Source organism: Tenrec ecaudatus, chromosome 5 (genome assembly GCF_050624435.1).
Source record: "Tenrec ecaudatus isolate mTenEca1 chromosome 5, mTenEca1.hap1, whole genome shotgun sequence".
NCBI lineage: Eukaryota > Metazoa > Chordata > Mammalia > Afrosoricida > Tenrecidae > Tenrec > Tenrec ecaudatus.
Genome location: NC_134534.1, coordinates 123,971,415 through 123,994,099, shown reverse-complemented (window position 1 = coordinate 123,994,099; position 22,685 = coordinate 123,971,415). Strand labels below are relative to the sequence as shown.

General features: G+C 39.2%; 1 protein-coding gene across 1 annotated transcript in view; it reads left to right on the top strand.

The window, feature by feature from the left end:
* The window catches only part of CHL1 (cell adhesion molecule L1 like), a 120,380-nt gene that overhangs the window by 51,603 nt on the left and 46,092 nt on the right, over positions 1-22,685 (top strand). Inside the window, exons 9-17 of the mRNA XM_075550728.1 lie at positions 1,232-1,363; positions 4,647-4,787; positions 5,124-5,235; positions 6,821-6,987; positions 8,528-8,693; positions 12,044-12,168; positions 18,476-18,577; positions 18,763-18,960; positions 21,484-21,554. Coding sequence (XP_075406843.1) covers positions 1,232-1,363; positions 4,647-4,787; positions 5,124-5,235; positions 6,821-6,987; positions 8,528-8,693; positions 12,044-12,168; positions 18,476-18,577; positions 18,763-18,960; positions 21,484-21,554 — 1,214 coding nt within the window. The remainder of the gene's footprint in view (positions 1-1,231; positions 1,364-4,646; positions 4,788-5,123; positions 5,236-6,820; positions 6,988-8,527; positions 8,694-12,043; positions 12,169-18,475; positions 18,578-18,762; positions 18,961-21,483; positions 21,555-22,685) is intronic.

The window sequence follows — 22,685 nt, the reverse complement described above, 5'->3', positions numbered from 1 at the left end:
GACAAGGGAGCAACAGTGAACTAAAAATTGATGTCGAGGAGGATATAGGCTTCCTTGTAGGGCTTGATCAAGAGCAGTGTAGCTGAGAAGAATTACTGAAACCTGAATGATGGCTGAACATGATAGTGAGACAAGAGAAAACTAAAAGGAAATAGAGGAAAGAGCTAGGAGACAAAGGACATTCATCGAGGTCTAAATACAGGCATGTACATATGTATATATATATTTATATATAATGATAGGGAAATAGATGTGTGTATTTAAAATTTGTGCTGGGATTTGGTGCATAAGCAAATGTCATGAAGAAAGCTTATGGTGCCCGGCTATCAAAAGATATAGTACCTGGGGTCTTAAAGGCTTGAAGATGAATAAGAGGCCTTCTAGCTGAGAAGCAACAAAGCCTACATGGAAGAAGCACACCAGCCTGTATAATCATGTGGTGTTGATAGGATCAGATATTAAGCATCAAAGACCCAGAGCAAGAAATATATCAATGTGAATGAGGGGGGGTGCAAAGTGGAGACCCAAACCCATCTGTAGAAAACTTGGACATCCCCTTACAGAAGGGTCACAAGGAAGAGATGAGTCCATCAGGGTGCAGTGTAGCACCAATGAAACATACAACTTTCTTCTGGTTCTTTAATGCTTCCTCCCCGCCCCTCACTGTCATGACCCCAAATGCCCCTCCCCACTATCTCTACCTTACAAATCCAGCTATACCAGAGCATGTACACTGGTACAGATAAGAGCTGGAAACACAGGGAATTTAGGAAAGATAAACTCCTCAGGACCAATAATGAGAGTAGCAATACTAGAAGAGGAAGGACACAATAATCTGCATATAACCACCCCCCCCAGCGGTGAAGGGAGACATAGATCAATGTAACACATGGGAAAAATTATAAATGATCAATGGTTCATGATGTTGGGGAGGTGGGAAGTGAGGAGAGGAAAGTGAGATGATACCAAGGGCTCAAGTATCAAGAAACTGGTTTGAAAATGATGATAGCAACACGTGTACAAATGTACTTGACAGAGTGGATGGATGAATTATGATAAGAGCCTGGCAAACTCCCAATAAAATGATTTTTAATGGGCTAGTATGAAACACTCAATGGTGGCTGCCACCTGTTGGTATGTAATAGAACCACAAGCCTTCATATTTTCTCACCTTTAGAAGCAGTGACAACTGCTGTGATAACTGAGGACGAACTTTGCATTTTCTTGCCAGAGCCTCCTCGCTGGTCAAAGAGACCTCAGAGTGGTGTGTATAGCACTGGGAGCAGCTGTATATTGACGTGCGAGGCGGAAGGAGAACCACAACCCACCATCAAGTGGAGAGTGAATGGCGTCCCTTACGACAGTAAGTGAAAACCGAAACCATTATGCTGTGATGCCGAAGGCATTCTTTAATGGCAGACACACTGTTCATGGATAAATGGAGTGAAGAAGTGGCTAGTCCCAGCAAGATGTATATAAACAGAATAGCAGAAAGTGCCTCTTTCTAATTGTCATTGTTGAGACCTGATAAAAAGAGTCATAAAAAATGTACTGACTAGACCAAAATAAGAATCGGTGCATTTGAATTATGGTGTTGGTAAGGAATATTGGCAGTACCAGGGACTGCCAAAAGAACAAAGAAATCTCTCTTGGAAGATGTCCAGCCCGAGTGCCCTTTAGAAACAAGAATGGCCAGACTTCGTCAGCTACTTGGAAGATGTTTTCAGAAGAGACCAATCCCTGGAGTAGGATATCATGGTTGATAAATTAGAGGGGCAGTAAAAAGAAGATCATCTTTGATGAGAAGGATTGACACAGTGGCTGCAACAATGGGCTCAAATGTAACAATTTTGAAGATGGCACTGAATTGCCCACTGTTTTATTCTGTTGCACATAGGGTCGCTATGAGTCAGAACCAATTTGATGGCATCTAACAGCAATAGGCGACACTTAAGATATGCGTGTGTGTGTGTGAAGAAATATATATTATGCTTCTTTTTTTTCACACTTATCGCCTTTTCATTACACCCTCCCCTAACTAATTAACATAGTTTGTTTCCAAAGACCATGTCATTATGCAAATCTCAATATTATCCAATAATAAAGGATGATCACATCAGAAAACAAAATGAAGTAGAAATACATCACCGTATATCTGGTAAATGGCATCATTATATAATTGCCAAACAACTGAGGAGTTGGCCCAGCCAAGTTGACACATAACCTTACCCATCACAGCTGGTGGTACTCTCCCTTTACACCCCTGCAGTCGTTACTGTCAAACAGATGTCACTGATGCACAAAAGAGTTGCGTGGTAGATTTTTTTCCATGCTGTCAAAAGAGCAGAATGATGGATAATGAGATAGTTAAAAATTGAGGACAGGTTATATATACTGATTTATGTTCTTTAAAATATGCTGCCTTATTGGTTTCTTACAATGGAAGAATGAGGTAAACACTCTTGTTATAATTTTTCAGTCAAAGAAATGGAAAGATTTTGAGGTTAGATTAGTCTCCTAAAGTCAGTCCTGTAGATGGAGTCAGGATTAGAGTGTATGTCTATCTGATGGCACCGTGTACACACTGAACCACTATATCACAACGATTTATTTTACATGTATCATGCTTCTTGATATTTGCTGTGGATTGATTTGTGCCCCACCAAAATATGTGTCAACTTCCCTGGATCACAATTGGCAGTAATGTCTGGGTGCAGTCATCCCCCATAATATAATGTGATCCTCCAGTTTTATCCTCCAGCTTTATCTGTTGTAAGAGGAGTTTGCCTGGGCTGCTGCCTACATCAAAGAAAGAGAAGAAAGCAGACAGAGAGGGACCTCAGTGCCATCCAAAAAGAAGAGCCATGAATAGGCTGCGCTGTCTGGACCTGGGGTTCCTCTGATGAGAACTCTTCAAGTCAGCGGGACATTATTGCTAAGGCGCATTAAGCTCTCCAAGGAACATTGGCCCACAGATGCTGAAAGGAGACAAATACCTTTTTCCAGGGCTGGCCCAGCTGGCACTCTGAATTTGTATGCCCACCCTCCTAAATTGTGAGAAAATATATTCATGTTAACTAAAGCAAAAAATAGTAAAATATAGATATATGTGATAAATGCCAATTGAGTGATAGCAGCTATCCAGGCAGAAAGCAAACTCTCCTTTGTTTCCGAGACAAAATAGGTAAAGTGACCTGAGGATTAAGTGTCAGCTCGGTGGTCAGTTCCTTGATTAGACCCAGGCAATGGTGACCCCTTCCTAGGCTCTGTCTGTTACAGAGACACACTCCAGCTACCCTGTGGGCAGACCTGAATCCATCATATGAGAATCCACTGACTTCATGTCTTGAGAATTCCATGGGCCAAAAAGACCCAAAAGCTGGACCCATGTCCTCCCCTTTTCCTGCCTGTAATAGTCTATTCAGCACCTGAAACGTCTCCAGTCTGTTTGGCACTGAGACCAGTCGAGTTGGCTGGCGTGGAGAAGGCAGGAAAGGATCGGGCTGGGGCTCCTCTGCCCCGTTTTGAAGTAGAGAGCACTAAGTCCAGAGAGTCGATGTACGCCTAGAGCTCAGGCTGCTGTGAAAACAAAGGTTCAACGAGGACGGTGGTTGGGATTGAATGAGATGAACATGGCGCGCCACCTAGGAAGAGCACCTTGCTTGTCACAGCAACATGCTGAGTGTGTGGACACTGGACCCAGGGGCCTGTATGTGCACCCTTGTCTAACGAGGCTTGACTAGCACGTTACTGCACCATTCACGACGTCCTCATCTGGAAAACGGGGATGAGCATAACACCTGCTGGTGACTTTTTTTCTTTTAATGTAAATGACATAAGACTCTACACAGAGAAGGCTCCGCACCAGAGCTGTGCACAGACAGACAGCACCTCCACAATAGGACTTATCCTTCGGCTTCCGCATAGCAAGCACTCAGCAACCCTGGGCTCTCGGCCGTCATCTCTTCAGTGATCGAACTAAGTTCATCTCTGTGGGGAACAGAATAAAACTCCAACAATAATATTTTAGGTAGATTACAGGGAAATAAAAGCCCTTAATAGATTTATTCAGATAATAAATATCTGTTGAATGTCTTCTCTATGCCAGACATTAGGCTAGTTTCTTGGGGCATGGCAGTGTGTGAAAGAGACACAGTCCCTTCTATACTGGAGCTGATATTCTAATGGGAAAAAAATAGTCAACAGACAAACCCACAGATGTGCTCTGCAGGCTGCTGTTGCTTTTGTTGTTAGGATATATGTGCTTTGCAGGCTGTTGTTATTGTTAGGATATATATATATGTATTCTACGGAGCTTTTTGTTGCTGTTTTTAGCATATCTGTGCTCTGGAGGGCTGTTGTTGCTTCATTAGGATATATGGATATATGTGTCCTGCAGGCTGTTGTTGTTAGGTGCCAGCAAGTTGGTTTTCATGCCATCGTTGTTTCTTGTCAAATAAACTGGATTGGGGAAACAAAACAAAACATAATTGATGCTAAGGAATTTTAAAGCATTGGCTTTCATGAACTATTACTCACCCTAAACTGGTCTTGAAATATAAATACTGTGTGATATCTTTTATAAATGGCATGTAAATATTTTATGCTCCATTCTTTCTCAAACTGACATTTTTAATCTTCCTCAGATCACCCCTTCCCTGGAGATGTCATCTTCCCAAGGGAGATCAGTTTCACCAACCTACAACCAAACCATACTGCCGTGTTCCAGTGTGAAGCCTCCAATGTGCATGGCACCATCCTCGCCAACGCCAACATTGATGTTATAGGTAAGCCTGTGGGAAGACAGACCGTTAACCTACTATTACAAAAAGAAATGATCAAGGTCAGATGCACAAGTACAGATTGAATTCTTGACACATTGCATTGGGGTGGAGGAGAACCTCACAATACCCTTTACCACTTATTTGGGTAACAGGCTTCACACTAAAACCATATTTCTAAGGAGGAGTCAATATAAATGCTTTTTGAATCTAGATACGTGTTCTGTAAACTTACGCTGCATTTTTGTCCATGACACTAAATAGGATAGGATGTAGAAAAATCTTTCCTGGAGATATTACTTCTTACATGAAATTTTAAAACTCTATGTTCTTTTAAAATAGATGTACGGCCCTTGATACAAACTGAAGATGAAGAAAATTACGCAGCTGTGGTTGGGTACAGTGCTTTCTTACATTGCGACTTCTTTGCATCACCTGAGGCCCTAGTGTCCTGGTAAGCTGGTACACAGTTTTCTTCAGAGAATTCCAGGTGTAGATTCCACCTTGTTGCTTCATCTGTCATTTCTCAGGTTGCCTTGGGTTCATTTTGTTACATGGCTTCACTGCATCTGAGAAGTAAGATCGCAAACTCAATTACCTTGCTCTCCAGGAAGCATTGGCTCAGTTTCTACATTTATCTCCTGTGGAGAAATATGGCGAGTTATTTCTGCTTTCACAGGGGAAAAAGATACTGAAGGGATTATTAAGACAACTTAAAATATGTATGTATTTATTTATTTGTTCATTTTGGACGATGTTTAAAATTATACATGGTTTTATTATTGTTGTTTTGGGATTGTCTGAATGATTATCAAAATTGTTATTTCAAATATATCTTCTTAAAAGTTTTCAACATACGTTGTGTTTGCCATTGCTTTAAGCTTTTCCAACACCCATTTTTAAAATTAAATGGAAAATGTCTCTTCTGATTCACTATATATATAGTTTGATTTGCAAATAAGTCATGTATCATACCATTTAAGAGTTCAATCATATTAAAAGTTGTACAGTCATCACCATAATCAATTATAGACCATTCATTTTCATTTGAATTTCCAATATATGGATTGCTGTAATAACTTCAAATCCATGGCCATGTGGCTCTACCATTGGCTATTTCCCTGGAAAAGCTCGGTTAAATTTAGTGATATTAGTATATTGTTCAACTACTTAGGGTGAAGAGAGGTTACTTGGATCATACCAGGGTAGAGTTGTATCTTGTCGTTTTAAAAATTGTTGTGTTTGGGGGCATTAGTTTTGATTTTTAAAATCATTGTATTGATATTTTAAATATTCATTATTATGGAAAATATGGTACGTAAAATATTACTCATCTTCATGTCTGAAATTTTTTTACACCCCTTCGCATTTTGCATCTGCGATAAGTGCCGCACTTGCCTCATTCAAATCCTGGCTCCAGGAAGTGCGGTGTGAGCAGCAGCCTTCGATTGCCCATTGCGATTTTTAGCTGCAGCAAGTCACTTATGTGAGATTTACAGAGTAAATCAAGCTGTGGCAGCAAATGCTCAAAAAATGAATGAATGTAGGGAAAAATGACTGCGGAGTTGACAGGGGTAAATGTAATCCATGTCCACAGGACACATAAGACTTCCTGGTCTATCATATTTCTGAATGACCAATATTCTTTCCAGAGAGCAGGAACTTGGAGGGCTCATTATCTCTTTCAATTACGAGCTTTCCCATTTAGTACCCTGAAGCAGTCATTAACTAAAGAGCAGGCCATCAATAAGCCAGCAAGTATGTATTAAGCTCTGAGGACAAATGCAAAATGCTGCTCACCCGTATGAGAAATACAGCAGAATCAGAGCGTGGGCTCAGATTTCCTGCAGCCACAGTATGGGTGGGAAGCTAACAATAGAGAGATTTGAGAGAAAACGCCCCCTTGTGGATCCTTTCAGACGCTTCCGTTAAGCATCTGAAGTGAAAGGTTTTAGCTTGACTGCTAGTAGCAGGCAGTTTCAAAACGAGTCTACAATTATACTGCTCTCCATATTGATCCACACTTTCTGTGTCCACAGGCAGAAAGTGGATGAAGCAAAACCGCTTGAAGGCAGACGGTACTATGTCCATGAAAATGGCACATTAGAGATCAACAAAACCACAGAAGAGGATGCTGGGTCATACTCCTGTTGGATAGAAAATGCTGAAGGAAAAACTGCAGTCACCGCCAATTTGGATATTAGAAGTAATTTTCTTTGCTTCACATAAATGATGCTGTAACTTATTTCCATGGCCCTTCTCTCTCTTTCTAGCATTTTTTCTTCCCCTTCCTTCGTGTCTAATTTTAGATATGTATTTTTACAGTATTTGACTATTTTGTCCACTTCATAAGCCACATTGTCAACCTTCATAGCAGCTATATCGGAAACACCTAACTATTCTCCCTCAATGCCTCTTTGCTGCTGGTGTCTCTCTGCATTTTCAAGTGTTGTGGATGAATTTCAGTGCCCCCATAATGCCAATGAATATGATTATTTTAAACTACAAGTTACTAAAAACAAGCATATGAACAAAACAGAAATAGCCCCCCATAATCAAAGTCAAACAACTCAACCACGGTCAAATTTCAACAATCCGAAGCTCAAAGTTTGGCCCACAGCGGGCTTTAAAACTGTGAAGTGGTAAACTAATGCCCAGAAAGATGGACAAGTTAATGAACCTCAGTGTGCCCTTCCAGCCAATGTGAATATAGGCAGTGTATGAGAATTGCAACAGTGAAGGATTAGGGACACCATTTTGACATATACAGATTGTATTGTCAAGAATGGACTTGTATAAGAGTCTGTAGTACACTGATGTACAACATGACCTTTACTCAGTGTCAGGCTGAGATCAAATCCTGATTCATCTTATTAATTAAGAAACACAGGCTCATCGGCTAATTCAATTTTAGCCTTAGTCACCTTCTTGGGAGGAGTTGTTAGAAAATGCCATAATAAACATGAGCTTCTTAGCAGAGTCCTGATACATAATGTACTAAAAATAAAAACCATTGCCCTCAGATTAATTTTAACTCATAGAATTCCTATAGAGCTGTTCTGAGGCTGTAAATATTTATGGGAGCAGACAGTTCATCTGTCTTCCATGGACTAGCTAATGAGATTGCAGTCCCATGACTAAGCCACAGTAGTCCCTGGGATCTCTTGCCCAGGAAGTGGTGGGGAAATTGCTAAACTGTGATAGGCAATCCCTGGTGTGTGATATATTTTTGAAGCTACAAAGGGCATGTATGACTGTCTTTTTGTGGGGTATTTTTTCACATATTATTGTTAGTAATATATACTATATGTAATGTTACAGTGTATTATTTGCTAATATCATCATATCTGGAAGTGCTTTGTAATATTTCTAAACCCTAAAGAAAAATAAAGATCACATAATAAAAGGCAATTATAATTAAAACTTTAACCAAAAAATAGTTGTTTGACTTAAGTCAGAACATACTTTTAACAGAACTCTGTAAGTTGGGGACTGCCTATGATTATATTGCTTTCCATATTGATCTACACTTGGAATTTGTCAGTTGCCCATCCTTGTCAGTTGCCCATCCCTGAATGGGTAGCAAATAGTATCGATGTGTGATGTTAGAAAATTACAATGGGACATATATTGCATGAAGATTTGATGATTATGTTACTGGTTGAGGTCAATTAAAATTAATCACTTGATAGCAAAGTAAGCTGTGTTCTGTCGTTCTAACTGGTGTCTTTGTTTGATAAAAACAGATGCTACACAACTTCATGTTTCTCCTAAGAATCTCCGTGTCCCCAAATCACTTACACTTGAATTGCATTGTGAGAGCAAATGCGACTCACATTTGAAACACAGTTTGACGTTGAGCTGGAGCAAAAATGGAGAAGTCTTTGAAACCAATGGCACGGAAGATGGCAGGTAACGTTCATAAAAGTTCTAAAAATATTTACCCTCAATTGAAACACATTTATATTTGACAGATGTATTTCAGTTTTCAAGACAATATTTTAAAAGGTCATGAAGAGTCTAGACTTGTTTCACTTTTCTGTCAAATACTGATCTGATCTTGTTATGGCTATTAACCTTTCGTGTCACATGTATTGTTAAGAGGCCTGGTAGTGAAATGGTTAAATACTTATATGCCAACCGAAAGGATGCTGGTTCAAACCCACCAGCTGCAAAGACCTGACAATTTGCCCCTGTAATGATTTCAAAAGAAACCCCGTGGAATAGTTTTACTTTATCCTGTAGGGTCCTTACAGAAATGGACTCACCAGCACCCAACCACAAAAACACCATCCTTTCAGAACATGGAATAGAAGCCATTGTTCATTAGGCCAGGCTGTCTAGAGATACAAATCCCGTGACACTTATACATGTGTCATATAGAGCTTTATACCAACAAGTAATCTTATATCAAAAGAGGGCATCATGGGCCGGTCCAACTCAAATCCCCAAGTCCAAACGCAAGCAGGGTTGGTTTAGACTTGCGTAACTGCAGGCTGACGATGGAGAAAAGTAAAGCAGGGGGCTGGCTGTTCTCAGGGGCTGGTGGCCCACATGGCCAGCAGAGCTAAAGCACACAGCGTTACAGCAGGCGGGCAGGCGGAGGTGCAGAGTGAGAGGCGGTTCTCAGAGTCCTTCATCGGTTTACAAAAAGCTACCCCTCCCCCCAAGGAGTTAATATCAACCTATCACTTGATTGACAGGCTTGACTCCACCCCTAGCCATGGGTGTCTATTGGACACAAAATCATCCAACTACCACCATGCATTTAGGCATTTGAAGCACAAAAGGACTTACTGCATGGGTTTGAGGGTTACAAAACCAATCGGAGACTAAAGAAGTAAGATGAAGAGAGAGGCGTTTACTGCACTTTTACTTTCAGAATCACCAGGCTCTGGAAACTGTAGCTATTTCTGTTGCTGCCCCCACAGCCACTCTTGAGAGTCTAGCGATGGCCATTTCTCATATCTGCCAGAGTCCCTGGTCATTTTACTTCCTCAGAGAAAAAGAAGTTCATTTTCCCTTTTTTGTGTGTGCCAGATTTCACAGAGGTGCATCTCTTTTGCAGAATGTAAATCCTATCCAAATTATTGATGACAAGAATTCAAACAAAAGAAACAAAATCACTGCCATCCGGTCTAACTCAGAGAGACTTCTGGTGGCTTAGTGTTGAGTTGCTAGCCCTAAGGCAACACTTTGAAACCACCGGCTCCTCTGCAGGAGAAAGACGGGGCTTTCTCCTCCCAATCAGGGTAATAGTCTCAGAAACACACAGATAAAATTCTACGCTGTCCTATAAGGTTTATAAATGTGACCTTCATCTTACATATTAAGAATTTAGAGCTCTTTGTTACCAAAGCACAGTGTCCTGTAGTGACTGCTAACTTCAAGTTAGCAATTCAAACATACCCACTGCTCCATGGGAGATAGGTAGAGATCCTGTAAACATCTTCCGTCTCAGAAGCCCAAGAGAGGGTCATTGCGTAGAAACTGACTCAGTGGCTGTGGGTTTGTGTTGGATTAGCCAACATAAATTGAGCGTGTCTGATTTTGAAGTACTCCAGAATTACCTGTGCAACTTGGTCCGCGCGGTGCCTCCAGCAGTTCTGATTCGGAACCTGGCTAAGGCAGAGACATGCACGTTTTAATCAGTTCCCCGAGTACATCATACCCGCCAGATTGCAAGAGTCAATGAATTATTCTACCTTGATTAATTCAAGTACATTGTGAAGACTGACAATAAGCACCTCCTCAATGATTTTTTTTTTAATGGAAAAGTCAAGAAGCTGCGCTCTCTATTCTAAAATAGTCCCAAACCAGAGCACAGATATTGGCTAGATTTTCATTCCCACAGTTCTTCGTGAATATAGTGGTATTATGCCTGGCACAAAAATCCTTGTTTGATGAGGCTGAGGTTAGTAAATTGTAGTACTTCCTCTGAAAAAGTAAATTAAAGCAAATTGTCAGAATAGCCAATATACAGGTATCATATCAAATAGACGCCTAACTACATACATTGAGAAATTCAGTTCTGTCCATACCAAGTCTAGAATGAGAGCCAGGCTTTTGACCAATTGGCATATTAGTTCGTATTTGGCATAGGAATACGAAATTGGCTGTCGATACAGAAAGTCTGACTTCACTATAATTTGTAGTGAAGTCCGGCTTTCGATATTCTCATATTCACTATATTTTCTGTAATTCAATCTTCTAGGATGTTGTTATGAACACTCCTTTATAAAACCCAGTTATATTGTTTTTTCCCTGCATGCCCATGAAGATAACACCATTGAAATTGTTCCAACTACAGAGCAAACTGCGGTGCATATATTTTTAATTTAGTGGACTTTTTTTCATTGAATTGCTGTGATAATAATATACAGGTATCGAGTCAAAGGTACATATTTCTATAAGAAAAAGCAATTATCATGCAGTAAACCTGATTGTAAATTGGCTACAGAACAAATGATCAAAACCAAGTCAGTTGCAAATGTTTTGCCAAAAGAAGTGCTAGACTGCCATCTACTGTTCAGAGAAATCAAACAACTTAATTGTTAAAATTTAAGGTGCACTCAATTTAGGGGACCAAGGGAGGGTATGGGAGTCCTTGTGAACTGTTCTGATTCTGGAGTAAGACACAGGAACCTGACTTTGTAACCTGCCCCTCCATGGATCATATGCAAACTATCAAACCGAACTAAACCCACTGATTTGGAATAAATTCCATCTCTTAGCAACCTTCTAGAACAAGAGTCCACTAGGTGTCTAAGGAAGTAAATCAATCTGGAAGCAGACTGACACATCTTTAACATGCAGAGCTGCTGGTGGGTTCAAGCCACCCGTGTTAGATTAGTAGCTGAGCGCTTCGTCACTGGCCAACCAGACTCCTGAGGCAGGGCCTCAGCATTAGCTTAAAAGCATTCCAATAACTCTTAGCTGCTCTAAGTCCTATATCCTATCTGGACACAACAGACTACACCCGCCGGGTGGATTTCCTATGCTTAGTTACAGACTCATGGTCCCTTTCATGACTGTGCAAGTATTTTCACACACAGTTGAATATAAACATCTCTATATTTTTCACCTCTGATTCTCTAACAAAATTTACAGTATGTGAAGTTTTTCTTTTTATTCCTATTCCAGATGCTTTCTATGGAAATATAAAATTTTAAAAATCTTTCTCTAAATATTTCTATTTCTCTCATTTCTGTCCTCATTGTGTGCTCAGATTACGTTTCATTTTGTTTCATTTTTCCTACTAGGATAATGATTGACGGAGCTAATCTGACCATACATAATGTCACGTTAGAGGACCAAGGTGCATATGCCTGTTTGGCTCACACTTCTCTAGACAGCACTGCTGATATAGCCCAAGTAACTGTCCTTGGTAAGTGCACAACATCGTGAGAAAACGGTGAATTTATTTTCCAGGACATATTAAGTTCCCTTGTTCCTATGTGATTCAAATGATGATGGTTTTTTTCCAGCCTTTGAATTATGAGAGTTGATTTGTTTATTTGTAAAGTGGCCCCACATTAAAGTCGTCTACTCTTCTCTTTTTAAAATTTTCATTCATGCCTAATTGCTTTCCTCTCCCTGGGTATGTGTGTCAATAGAATCAGGAGGTAAAAGTACTTCCAGCAGAGAGCAAACTCAGGTGGGCTTGAGTTCCCAGATTGTGGCTGAAGTGGAAGGTGAGGAACGTCGCCTCTGGGCGATGGCACGGGACTCATGCTATAATCCAGAGACATCCGCTGACTCCAGATAGTTCGGGAAGGGTGGGGAGGAATCTAAGGGGCTTGGAAAGGAATGTTTTTAATTATTATTATTTTGTAATGAAAATTGAAATGAGAAACTCCTGTGTAAACTTCAGTGGTGGAACCAATAAAATCACCCCCAGTCATCAGTGTTTAAACTGAGAGACCACCTGCTGGGTGTCTTTCATTTGCCCCTCAATGTTTCCTCCGCAGGCAGCCTTCTGCCCTAAAAAGCTGTCCTGTAAAGACATCAGCAAACCAGTGACCCCTAGCTGCCTTTGGGTCAGCCAATAGAGAACCCTGGGAGTGGAGGAGAGGGGGATTGGAAAGTGATAGTGTTTGTTTGTGCATCTTCTTCCTTCCAGGCTCATCTTGTCTGTCTGTCAAAGGTTTGTGTCCCTCCGCCAGGGGTCTACACACTTCTGCCAAGGGTCACTTCTCTCAAAGCCATTCTCTAATGATTCTTCCACCATCTTCCTCCTCCATCACCAACTTTTCTAGTTTGCTTTTTTCTTTTCTAGTACCTTGTCCATACTATCTTAATAAGGAGTAGCTTATTAAAAAACTGTTTTAATATTTCTTTCCTGCCATTGTGGTGCTGCTGAGCAAGTGTTGAACTGCTCACAACCAGCCATTCAAACCCCCCAACAACTCTGAGGTCGAAAACTGAGGCTGTCTTTTCCCTTAAAGATTTATAGTCTGGGAAACTCTATGGAGGGTTTCCATGGCTGATATATTGGGTGGCATATGAGTTCCACTGCTAACTGAAAGGTCAGCAGTTCAAAATCACCAGCTGCTCCAAGGAAGAGATGGGGTTTTCTACTCCTGTGAAGAGTCACCGTCCCAGAAAACGACAAGGGCAGTTTTACCCTGCCTTGTAGGGTCTCTATGAGTTAAGAGAGCAGTGAGCTAAGATGGGTGATACATTTCTTGGGTTTTGTTTCTCTCTTTTTTTTTCATTTTCTCCTTTAATCCACTTCACTAGGAACAATGTCCTCTGTCCTTCAGGTTGTCAATTTTCCTGAACTCCTTTATCCATATATCCTGCATATGGCTAAGCCTGTTGCCATCGAGATGATTTTGACTCATGGCGACCCCTTACATTACAGATAAGAACGACTTTATTATGTTTCCTGGCTGTCATCTTTCTGGAAGCAGTTTATCTGGCTTTTCTCCCAAGGAAACCCATTTGGGTTTAAACCACCAACCTTTAGGTCAGCAGCAGGTTACAAGCCATTTTCACCCCTGAGATGGCTCTGCCATATATCTAGATCATTTCCAGCAAACATTTGTGTCTTTAGTATTGCTCAGTAAGGACTAAGGATAAGGAATGGAGTCTGTTCTGAGCCTGCCCCAGAAAGTAGATTTTAAAAAAAAGATAAAGAGAATGATATCCTTAAGGGAAGCTGATGTAAATAGTTTATTGTGCCACCCTGGCCAATAAACACATGTGGGGTTAAATGAAGGGCAGAGGGATAAATGGCTCATTGAGTCTCGCCTTTCTAGTTCTCCAGTCTCTTGCTTTGTGATGGTCAGACCAATGTGCAGCTGCCTTAGCCAGTTCCCTGCTTCAGGTGGCAAGGCTCACTTCCTGCAAGACATCCCTGAGGAGAAGCCACATGGACCTACCCAGATACAGCCCTGGGTGCTGGAGCACCTGTGTGGAGTCCTTGCCAGCACTGAGATATTTACACATTCACAGACTCACCTTTCCTCCTGAATTTGACATCATTGCATGTGTTTTTTGAGATGGAGGAGGACTTTGTGCATTGGTGTTGGATATATGGGTTAATGTTGGAATTGTGGGCTTGGCCAACACTGGGTAGGGTTGTTTTCTTGATGCGCACTTAATCTTTATATAAAATTCTCTCTTATACATGAGTTTCTGTGGATTTGTTTCTCTAAAGTATCCAGACCAACACAGAAGCAAATGGCCATCATATGGGGCTCTCCCCAGAAAGAAGAGCAGTTTCCTGTTATGCAGAAATTTTAGACTTTCCAAAAAAAGGATGGTATATTTTAGTAGGCTGTTTGCCCATAAAGAATTTAAGTTTTCCAGCGTTTTACAAGAACAATGGGTTAACTGTCTAGCTCTTATTCCAACCAGATAAAGTAGATTATCTTCTAGTAAATTCACATTTTTCTCAGGCACCAGGTATACAAGGATAAGTACTGCTACCCATGGTCACTGTCTCCATGTGTTTTGAGCAGCAGCAAGCAGCAAAGGGATTGGGCTCCCTCACAAGTGCTGGCCTTCCATTAGGCTGTCATTTTCTAGAATCGTTTAATTTTGGTAAATTTAAAGTTAGTGTTATGATTAAGGAGTGCTGGTGGTGGTGTGGGCTATGTGTCCGGCCACTAAACTCAGGGTCAGTAGATTGAACCCACTAGCTGCTTGGTGGGAGAAAGATGAGGCTGTGTGCTCCAGTAAAAAAGCTATGCCCTCAGAAACCATGTAGAACAGTTCTACTTTCACCTACAGAGTCATGATGAATTAGAATGAACTGGCAATGGGTGAGTATTGGGTATTGGCCATATTTATATAATACTTATGTAGGAAGTAATTACCATTTTTAATAAAAAATAATATTCTATAAAATAAAGAAATTCCCTTAGTCCTTTTCTAATATGTTATGTCAATCCTTGGTTTAAAAATATATCTAAGAACTGATGGATATATACCATGTATAAATTCTAAAATAACTTGCTTTATTCCTAAAGGCCAAATTTTAAAAGCATACGCTTGACCCATTTCAAATTGAAGTTACATAAAAAGTTTTCACATGGACTTCCACCGACAACATGTTAGTCTGGGTAGACTAGAGAAGCAAATCTAGGTAGACTCATGTGTAAAAGAGAGAGTTTTATATACAAGAGCAATCATATAATCATATATTAAGGAAACATTCCAGCCTAGTCCAAGCCAAGTCCATAAATTCAATTTTAGCCCACATGTCCAATACCAATGTATAAATTCCTCTTCAGACTCATGCAACACATACAGTGACACCACATGCAGGAAGATGACAGGCTAGTGGGTGGAAAGTCTTGTGGATCCAGGGGTGGTAGAAGGAGCTCAGCACCACAGGGTGAGTCTCCACAGGGCTCCTCCAGCTCTGGCTCTGGCTGCATCACTGTAGCTCCATCAGGCTCCTTAGCAGTAATGTCTCACAGGGAGTGAGCGTGTGTCCATGCCCAACAAGCTATTCATCTCCTTAGCGCCTCCAAATGAGGTCATCAAGCTGTGATCTCATTGGCAAGCTAAACTCCACCACTTCACTCTTAATTCTCAAATTGACAACAGATTATGTAACTACCACAGACAGTATAGGTTTGCTTTTTTAATTATTTAGTTACAACTTCATCCAGTCTAGCTCTATTTAATTTTTATGTCAGAGGGATCAAATTTTTAGTTTTATATGCAGCTTATTGTTTGCTTCAGTCACCTCTAGATATTAGTGGGCTTTTGGTGTATACTGAAAAGAAACCTAAATTTCAGGACTCAGAAATTCCAAATTTTGTTGATTAAAATAATATATTTACCTTATTTTAACACTGTCAAGAGCTAAATTTTGAAAAAGAAACATTTTCCCTTCTGGACAGTGGTAGGATATCCATTAATATGCATACATACATGTGTGTATGTGTATGTTGGAGACCTGGTGGTGTAATGGATAGGAGTTAGGCTGTGATCCACATGGTAGGCAATTCAAAACCACCAGCAGGTCCTCAGGAGTAAGATGGGACTTTCTGCTTCCAGAAACAGTTACAGCGTCAAAAATCCACAGTGGGGCACTGTGAGTCAGCATTGATTCATTGGCAAGATGGTAATGAGTTGGGGTGTGTATATATGTAGATTTGACAGAAGGTGTTAATATATTATATTTAGTTTGCACATGTAGGTGAGCATGAAGGTCAGGACTATAGTCTCAGGGGCTATCAAGGTCAATTGGCATAACATAGGTCACAAAGACAATGTTCCACATCCTAATTTGGTGAGTACTTAAAAGGTCAAAAGCAAACATCTAAGGTACAACTATTGATCTCTCATTAATCAGCAAATACAAGAGTGTCCGAAATTGAAATACACATGAAAGCAATTTAGTCAGGAGAACTAAAGGACCATGCAAGCATCAGGCTCCACAACCCTGACACCAGAAGAACCAGAAGTTGTGCCCGGTCACCATTACCAATTGCTTTAAAAAGGATCATATTACAAGGTCCTGGATAGTGTGGGAGAAAAACATGGAACGGAATTCAAAAATCATAAAAGTGACCAAGCTTTCAGTCACTATTCAGATGGAGACATTTTTCCTTCAGGTCTGGAACCGAACTCACCTCCACGTTAGAATAATCAACCACTTATGAGCCAAAGCACATTTGCCCAAGCATAAAGTCCAGAGGTTTGGAAAAGAAGAAGAAGGGGACACCGGGAAGACACGGGGGGTGGGATGTGATAGTCATGATGCAATAAGGGGGTCAGGATGGGTCAGATGAGGAACACAAACCTGTGACCTGCTCTGCAAAGGCACATCTAACTCACAGCAGGAAGCAAAAGAAAAGCATTCCCTTGTGGAATGAAAAGAGTGTTTGCTGTTTAAAAATTCAAATGTCTAGTTATTGGAGAATAGGCAACAGAAAGTGCACTCATGGTTTCCCACTTGAAGAAGAAAGAGCCCCTGAAAAGCCACATTAAATAACATCTTCATTGCCTTCTCAAAGAACATATCGCTGTTCTAGAATATGTGAGAGAATTTAAATCAAAATTTGAAACTAAGAGCCGTTAGACACAAGACTTCATTTTACTCTTGCATTTACTTTATAAGTGCCAGGAATTTTCCTGTACTCTTACACTGTACTCTAACAAAAAATGGGTCATTTCTAATTCAAATTTCTAATTTTAGTCACAACATTTATCAATGCCAAATCTTCCTCTTAGCAAAAAACTGTCTTCCTTCTCTCTGATCAGAACTAAGCCTAGAGAACATAAGGGTAGATAGAATATGTTGAGAATTCATTGTTATAAATTAAAATAAAAATCCAAAGCAGTTGGATGAAAATAGACTTAACTAATTTACCCTTCTTCTTTTTTTAAGCCACCTTATTCTTATCAAGTCATCATCCTGCCTGTTGCTCTCTTTCTTTTCCTTTTTTTTAATCATTTTATTAGGGACTCATACAACTCCTATCACAATCCATACATACATCAATTGCGTAAAACACATTTGTACATTCATTGCCCTCATCATTATCAAAACATTTGCTCTCCACTTAAGCCCCTGGCATCAGTTCCTTATTTTTCTTACAAGCATAGAACCTCAATTTAATTTCTTTAGTATGATAAATACTTGCATGATAAAAGTGATTGTATTTTTCATTTATTTAGTCACAAAACATTTATATGTAAACCACTGTGGGTAATGCAAATATTAATAAAAGCTGGTCCCTACTCTGGGCGATCTGCGCAGTCAGATACGGGCAGTGAATTAGCCAGATGATGAGCATGAAAGCTAGAAGGAAGTAAGTGGTCCATTTTGAACAAAATGTAATTCTCAAAAGTGAATGCACATAATCATCACCTAGAAGATTGTTGAGAAAGGTAGGTTCATGAACATCACTTACTTAGTAAACCAGGGCCTCAAAACCATCATTTTTAATGATTTTCCCAAAAGAACATTTGTGCCCATGGTCATTGATGGTTTTTTGAGAACTTTTTGTGTAAGTAGAGAAAGACAATACATCCAACTAGCAGGTAGATGGGGTGTGTCAGGTATGGAATTCATTTGAAATAAAACCTGAAGGACTGGTGAGATGTGGATAACTAAGAGTGGAGACATGGGTTCAGAGAGGAAAATGGTTGGCAACATGCCTAAGTGAAGAAATTGGGGAAACAAAGGCAATGATCCACATTTTCCTTACCTTTGTCTCATTGTTTAGATGTGCCGGATCCACCAGTAAACCTTCTCTTATCTGAAAGACAGAACAGAAGTGTTCGGCTCACTTGGGAAGCTGGTGATGACCACAACAGCAACATCAATGGTAGGGAAGTTATGAGTTGTCAATTATATTAACATTATAGACTCAAAATTAATATTCCAACCATTTTAATGGATTATATTTCTCAATTACCCCATTAAAGTTAAATTATATAGAGAAATCTTTAAATATTGTAAACATACTCAACAGGCTTTCATGTGTTTTTTTCCCCTGTTTCTTAATGCCAGAGTATATTGTTGAATTTGAAGGAAACAAAGAGGAACCAGGAAGGTGGGAGGTACTGACTCGTGTCCAAGGCAAAGAAACAACAGCCATGTTGCCTTTGGCTCCATATGTGAGATACCAGTTCAGGGTCATCGCTGTGAATGAAGTGGGCAGAAGTCAACCCAGCCCACCATCAGACCATCACGAAACACCTCCAGCTGGTATGTCGATTCTCACCTCAGGGGCCTAACAAAATATAAAAGTGTTGCTCCATCTTTGAATGTCTGAAAAATATGAAAATATTGAAAGAGGTAAATTAACAACACAAGTTATTTAAAGTCTACTAGTCTTATGATTGTTGCATAAATGTTGTTAAAAAGCAGGGGATTGGAGGTGAATTTATGGATAAGAATTACTTTAAATAATTTCTAATAGCTAACATGTTTAATTTAGATATCATAAAGTAAGTTCTAAATGGAAGCTCAATGTCGGGAATGTCAAGGATTTACTTTTGAGGGGATACATTTTTAAAAATTACTTTATTGGGACCTCTTACAGCTCTTATCACAATTCATTCATAAATCCATTTTGTCAAACACATCTGTACATATGTTGTCATAATATTTTTCAAAACCTTTTCTTTCTACTTGAGCCCCTGGCATCAGCTCCTCATTTTCCCCTTCCCTTTCCTATGCCCCCATGAAAATTTATAAATTCTTCTTCTTGTTGTTGTGTGGTGTTTTTTCCATGTCTCACACTGACTGCTGCCTCATTTCACCCACTTTTCTGCTGTTTGTTCCCCTAGCATGGGAGTCATACATCAATCATTATGATTGCTTCCCCTGACTCCTTCCCCCAACCTCTACCCTCCAAGTATCACTGCTCCCCTGTTCTGGATCCCCTGTGTTGTGAGCTTTTATCTGTACTAGTATACATGTTCTGATCCAGCCAGATTTGAAAGATAGGGTTGGGATCATGGTAGGAAGGATTAAAGAGCCAGAGGAAAGTTGTGTGTTTCATTGGTGCTATACTGCACCCTGACTGGCTCTTCACTTCCTTGTGGCTGTTTTGACAGGGGGTGTCCAACTGACAACTGATGGGCTTTGGGTGTCCACTCTTCCCTCCCCTTCATTCACATTGATATGCTTTTTGTTTGTTTTGTTTTGGGTCTTTGATACCTGATACCTGATCCCATCGATACCACATGATCACACAGGCTGATGTGCTTCTTCCATGTGGGCTTTATTGCTTCTCAGCTAGATAGTAGCTTGTTGATCGTCAAGCCTTTAAGACCCCAGATGCTGTATCTTTTGATAGCCAGGCACCATCAGCTTTCTTCACCACATTTGCTTATGCACCCATTTTGTCTTCAGCATTCGTGTCAGGGGTGGTGAACATCACAGAGTGCCATGTTAGTAGAACAAATTGTTATTGCATTGAAGGAGTACTTGAGTGAGGCCCAATGTTCATGTGCTACTGCAATACTTTGTAAATAAATATATGTACATATCTCTGTGGGAGAGAAATGTTTTGGCTCATTATGGACACCTTGTTAAATTTTAATTTATCTGACATTATTAATTTTTATATAGTTTGTGTATCTTTAGTATCTCACTATCTATTTATTTACCAGATTAAAAAATCATTAGAAGGATAAAAGCACTAAAATTGCTTTTATTAAATTGGCCTTCACCATCATGTTTTTATAACATAGATTTACTGGAATATATTGACTATATTATTGACTACATTTAAACAGTTGCCATCAAGTGGACTCTTGGTAACTCTAGTGTTTCTTGAGAGGAAGAATTCACAGGAGTTTTCAGTGGCTGATACAAACCTCCTGCCCTGCATTAAATCACCAAGCTTTTCCTTTAAGTTGTCTCTCAGTGGACTTGACTTTCAACACATCAGCTGACCCAGGCTCAGTAAACATTTACACCACCCTAGGATTGTATGACTATATTCATGCTCTTTGTTATTTAATATCGCTAAAACTAGTTATTCTCATTTGTGAACAATATTGAACTTTAAATGCTTAGAGAAAAATACGCTCAAAATATTTTCCCAAATCAAATGTCAATAGAGATAATAGTAATTTATTTACAGTGGTTAAGAAAACACGGTTTATAAAACAAATTATGTTTTTATTCTTCACACACTATCTTGTTACCCAACATTTCACATTTAGGACATTAGTAACCAGTCTACTATTCGGCTATTTTGCACATTTAGAATATATATCTGAGGTGCAAGGCAAATGTAGTGGTGCCTACATGAATGAGCTCATGTTTCAGCTTATCTGGGATATGATTCTCAGTGGTTTCGCACTTATATAAAGTGGCAGTTATACAATGATGTAGTCATCTTCTATTTTGTGATTTGATGTGGTCGTCCTGCATTTTCATATAATGTCGATTTTCTTATGATGACCTGATCTTGTAAGCCTCACCATGTCATTAAGTATGAAATGGTTATGTCTACATGCTTACAGATATATACACACACCTACTCTTACTTATGAGACCACCCCAACAATAGTACTTTGAATACTACTTTACTCTTTTAAATAAAACACATATTTATAATGTTTAAACCTATTTTTAGGTCCCAGATCAGATATGTGTTAATAAAATATACTGTTAATTATTTAAATCCATTTGGGGTGGTGGAATGGAATCAAATGACTTGCATATATATTACCATATAATGTGAAAATAATTTTAATGCTTTTAAATTTTCAGCTCCAGATAAGAATCCACAAAACATAAGAGTTCAAGCTTCTCAACCTAAGGAAATGATTATAAAATGGGAGGTATGTATTGTTTAATGTGTACTTTCCACCCCACCTCCTTTTTAGGTAAGCATGGTAATTATAATAGTAGAACATTTATGAACAATAACATAAACTTTAGAATTGGCATATAGTTTGAGTTACTATCATGAAATAAAGAAGTCCTGGTAGTGTTGTGGGTTACATATAGGGCTGCTAACTACAAAGTCAACCCCCTGAAAAATGTATGGCCTTGGAAACTTGAGTCCTGCTTTGTCCAGTGAGGTCTCTGTGACAGAGCCAATGCCAGTGAGGTCAGTTTTTGGGGGGTTTTATTCTGTCATTGTTGCTGTTTGCTTAGTGAATAGTTTAAGGATTATTATGATTAGAGTGATCAGTTTTGAAATAAAATATAACATTGTTAAATGACTTTTGAGAGATGATATAGATTGAATATGCAGGAATCCATTGTCATGAGTTTCAGATTCCGAACACTTGAACTATCAATATTGTAAGTTACTTAGCATTCAGAAAATGTGTAAGACCTTTCAGTGAATTTTAATTATGATCTTATAAATATTTTTGTCATAAAAATGTGATGATAATGATATAGTTTCATCTATTAAATTCTGTCGGGCATTTTATACATCCATTTCTAGTTGTTTATAGAATCTTATCCAAAGACATCATTAACATTTTGGTCTAGTTATAGAAAGTGAGGTCCAGGTTGATTGAGTGTATTTGCTTTGTTAATTACAAAGTGACAAAGCAAGAATTTGAGCACGGATATCTTTGGACTCCATCCTTTATTTTTGCATATTTCACATAAATGTTACTAAATACACTTTGTTCAAAGTGTACTAAATAGACTTTGATCTTTGAATGAAATTTTATATTTGCTCAGATTAATTTTGTATGGCTATTTCATAATTTATTCCTAAACTATGGAGAACATTTAAAAAATACTACTAGGATATATTTAATTAACAAATATATTAACCTACTTTCAATCATACTGATTGAAAGCCCACCAATAATGTGAATTTAATGTTGCTGTCTTTGTAAATATATAATATTTTGTAATTGGTGTGAGAATAGGTTAATTTATTAGTATAACTGATTCCAAGTATGATTTGTGGTTGAATTTTAACATTTGTGATGTTTGCTTTGCTT